Source organism: Frankliniella occidentalis, unplaced genomic scaffold (assembly GCF_000697945.3).
Source record: "Frankliniella occidentalis isolate FOCC.00 unplaced genomic scaffold, Focc_3.1 Scaffold114, whole genome shotgun sequence".
Taxonomy (NCBI): domain Eukaryota; kingdom Metazoa; phylum Arthropoda; class Insecta; order Thysanoptera; family Thripidae; genus Frankliniella; species Frankliniella occidentalis.
In genome coordinates, this window is record NW_026267242.1 from 853280 (window position 1) to 857204 (window position 3925).

At 48.1% G+C, this 3925-nt stretch overlaps 2 protein-coding genes across 3 annotated transcripts in view; one reads left to right on the forward strand and one right to left on the reverse strand.

Moving 5' to 3' along the window:
• The window catches only part of LOC113207669 (feline leukemia virus subgroup C receptor-related protein 2), a 100921-nt gene that overhangs the window by 25165 nt on the left and 71831 nt on the right, over positions 1 to 3925 (reverse strand). The gene's annotated exons all lie outside the window — the stretch shown is intronic.
• Positions 3272 to 3925, forward strand: part of LOC113207660 (A-kinase anchor protein 14-like) — a 1234-nt gene continuing 580 nt past the window's right edge. Inside the window, exons 1-2 of the mRNA XM_052270229.1 lie at positions 3272 to 3372; positions 3636 to 3866. Coding sequence (XP_052126189.1) covers positions 3361 to 3372; positions 3636 to 3866 — 243 coding nt within the window. The 5' untranslated portion in view covers positions 3272 to 3360. The remainder of the gene's footprint in view (positions 3373 to 3635; positions 3867 to 3925) is intronic.

The following is a 3925-nucleotide window of genomic DNA, read 5'->3' on the forward strand; positions in this document are numbered from 1 at the left end:
GGGGGGGGGGGGTAGCTCGGCGGGACGAGACGGGCCGTACCGGTCGCTCCGGCCAGGCGTCTCTCCACACGGTAATAAGAAAGAAAGTGATCTGCACGGCGCGTCGAGAGAGAAAGATGAGCGACACGACATCGAGTGCAGCCCGGCCGAGGCAGAGCCTGTGCAACTCTGGCGCCGACTGACTATATACTTGGACCGCTACGGCAGGCAATAATTTGAAAAATGAATAAACAACGAGATAAATAACATGCGTTAAAAGGGGCAAATCTTTTCACAAGGCTCAAGACTGAAATACAAATATTTGAAGATCTTCTTGATCAAGACGCTGCACGACTGAATTTAAATACGTGAATTCGTGGCAGGGACAAGGACGAGCTCATTTGGGATTTATACCAAATTCCAGATCTTAAATCGCTAGTCTCATAGCGTTCGGAAGTCGGAAGACGACTATAAGATGCCCAGCCACCCCACTTCCTTTGGTGTAGAGAATAAAAAACAAAACAAAAAAGAAACGAGACATCACATCGCCAGTTGACACGCTGCCAAGATGGTCGAATTAGCTCAGAGCGAATGGCCTATACGCGCGACGGAAAGAGATAATACGGACACCTCTGTCGCCACTGGCTTTGAAGGCTGACGCGTTCCGCGAGATGTAGTCGAGACCATCGAACAGGCTGTAAAGGCCATCAAACTCACAGCACATGCCCGTAAAAATGAACATCATATCAGTGGCTCGGTGCCCCACTGACCGCAGTAAGGCACTAAGAGAGTCAAATTACATTGAAATTTGGCCAAACTTGTACGAACTCCGATTGAAGTTCACGAGCATCAAATAAAAATGTGCGTGAACTTCGGTCATGAACTTCAATCCTAGAGTATACATCATTGGACTCCTATTTTTCCGCTTGGCACTACTGATATCTCAAGTGTTTTTCTGCTCTTCCTGCGAAACCTATTCTTTGCAAGCATTTTGCAGTGCATGTGAAGATTACGCTGAGTATCAAAAAAGTTCACAACAATTTAGTGTGTACAGAAAAAGTCCGAATAAATAATAACCTGGACGGTCCGTGCCTTTTCTGTGATTGACTTTGAAAAACCTCGGACATTCCCTGTATTATTTTCTGTAGTACTGCACCCTTTTGCCAACTCTGCATAATCGAACTGTAGAACAAGATGTAAGTTTGAAATGAGAGACTGTCCAGTCTGCCAGTTTAAACTGCGAGACTGATCAGTATGTCACTTTAAACTGCGATATCTTCGAGGCAGTCTCACAGTTTGAGCTGGCAGATTAAGTCTCGCAGTTAAAACTGACATCTAGTTCTACGGAGCGTAATTTGCAGAGCATGATAAGTACACTGGAAACGCAAGTGTGTGAATGTCGCACACTTGCAGGTGTGTGAATGTTTATTCGTACTCTTAGAGGGATAAACGTGGGAATTTTTGGGTGTTCACACACCTGCAAGTGTGTGACATTCACACACTTGAGTTTCCAGTGTAAAACGCGCGGGGCGTCGCGGTGGGTTCGGGGAGCATCAGGGCCATCAGGAGCGGCGCCCAGACACCCTCCAGCCACGGGGCAGACATGTGGACACAGTCCGGAAACCTCCGGGTTGTTCCGTGGGCACTACGGACAACTACAGGAAAACCACAGTGGTTTTCCGTAGTGTCTCTAGGAGTTTGTTTTGTACATATTGTTCCATACCTGGTGTGCCCTTACGAGTGTTTAACACCGTGTCGAATAATTACGTAAGCACTCAAATTTCTAGGTGAACACCTGCTAGTACCCGCCCCAGGGTTGGGGATCGCCTAGAAAGTGCGTCCCTAAACCATCCTTACGAAACTACCCAGTTCGCTCTCAAAGCTCTCTTAGCGCCTGATGTATAGGCAACATCTTGCCTTGCAGTGCATGCGTCTGCTGCGGATTAGCCTACCCTTCTCGCAGGCACCATTGTCCCAATTCGCAGAATAAATCTAAAACGTACTTCCTCGACGATCACTTTTGCACTTACAGTTGCTTCCTTGACAGCTGAACACTTCAAATATTTGTAATAATATCGAAGTTGACAGGGTTAGTACCTATTTACTGATAAAACCTTAAAATTCTTCTGACTATGAGGTAGAATAGTGGGACTATATTATTTTATGTAAGTATAATTTTAAGCGTCTTTTTATGATTCAAAAGTTGCGTTAGCTCAATTCAGAGGTATCATTTTTTGATTCGAACTAACACTGCACTGCACATGCTTTTTTACTTATCTTTCAAAACCAAGGTTTACAAGAGTTATCATGACAACAAGTTTTCACGCAAGGGGTGCAATCTGATAAAAACTACTCATGTTATTGAGCGACACGTTCAAAAATAGAGCTGTTTCTGACGGTGCGTGCTAGTGGGCTGAATCCGAGTAAAACCACCCAGAAAAAAGAAAATCACAGCGCTGCCATAACCTGATTTTCTAGGGCAAGTGTACCGTCTGCACATCACGATGGAATGGTGGCCAAGTTCTTGGTCGCTAGACACTCACGTACGATCACCGGTTGCAGCAAAGGCAGCATCCTTGCTCCACCAGATCACCTCTCGCCTGGACCAGTAGACCCATCCTTGCGTTCCTTCCAGAACAAACAATTCCTTTGCCGCAGTTCGATTGATATGGTAACAAATATTAGAAAAAATATTTGGTAATACCACACCCGCACTCAAAATCTTTTACGACGTGCAACACTAAATATTGATGCCGTTCGTTTACTTCCATCTTTCCGAATTCTTTTTGAAGTACCGCGGGTAAAAACAAACAAGGCAAGAGGGGGAAAACGTTTTGGTTTTGGTTACTCTAGCAAAAAAAAAAAAAAAAGGATTAGCTGAGAAAGCTAATGTATTAGCTGGATTCGAGATAGGTATTAATATTAGCTCGACCAGCTAACTTTCTAGCTCTCGCGGCTAAGGTAGGCGGCTGCCCGTAGTGGCTGGTCAGTACGAAGAATGGCGAAAAAGTTAGTTGCTACAGCTAATTTTACTACCTATCATGCATCCTGCTAACCTGTTTTTAGCGTGCTGGAGTATTAGGCTCGCTATCGTTCAGTCATTTACTGGACCTCTAATTCGCCCATGAAAACAATGCACCCCTCGCCGTCCCGAGTCCACACTGCCCGCCTGCAATGTCCCCTCCCCCCTGGCTACGCATTTCCCCCCTCCTGCGCGTCTCCGGCGCCGTCCTGAAGGCCGCCGAGAGGTCCTCGGCCTCCGTCTGGCCGGCCGGCCTGCACCCGCCCGTTCGTATAAAAGCCAGTGTCTGCCAGGACACAGCATCACATCCTCTCTTCCCCTCTCTCAAGTCAGCTCAGCAGAAGCTAACCCAAGCCACCATGTTCAAGCTGGTGAGTGCGAGCAGTGCCGCGAGTGTTCAAGTGCGCCAGTGATACAGTGTAAAGTGCGAAAGAAAAGTGCAGTGATCAGCCAATAAGCGGCTTTGGATATCATCGACAAATGCATCATTACGGCGAACAGTGAAATTTGTCTTAGTGACCCGAGAACCTTAAAAAACGCGCTCTCCACTCTAGTTTGAGTTGCATCAAATGTTAAATTCGAATATTGTGAACTGAGCGCCCTTTCCTTATAACATCTTGTACCCTGCTTGCAGGTCGCATTCTTCGCCATCGTGGCTGTGGCTGCCGCCAAGCCGGGAGTGATCGCCCCCGTGGTGCACTCCGTGCCCGTGGTCCACGCCGTGCACGCTGCCCCCGTGGCCGTGTCCCACTCCAGCATCGTGCAGAGCCACTCTGCACCCGTCGTTAAGGCTGTGCCCGTCGTCCACGCTGCTCCCATCGTCAGGACCGTCCCCGTGGTCCACGCCGCCCCCGTCGTCCACTCCGTGCACGCCGCACCCCTGGCCATCCACCACCTGAAGAAGCGTGGAGTCATCGCCGCCCC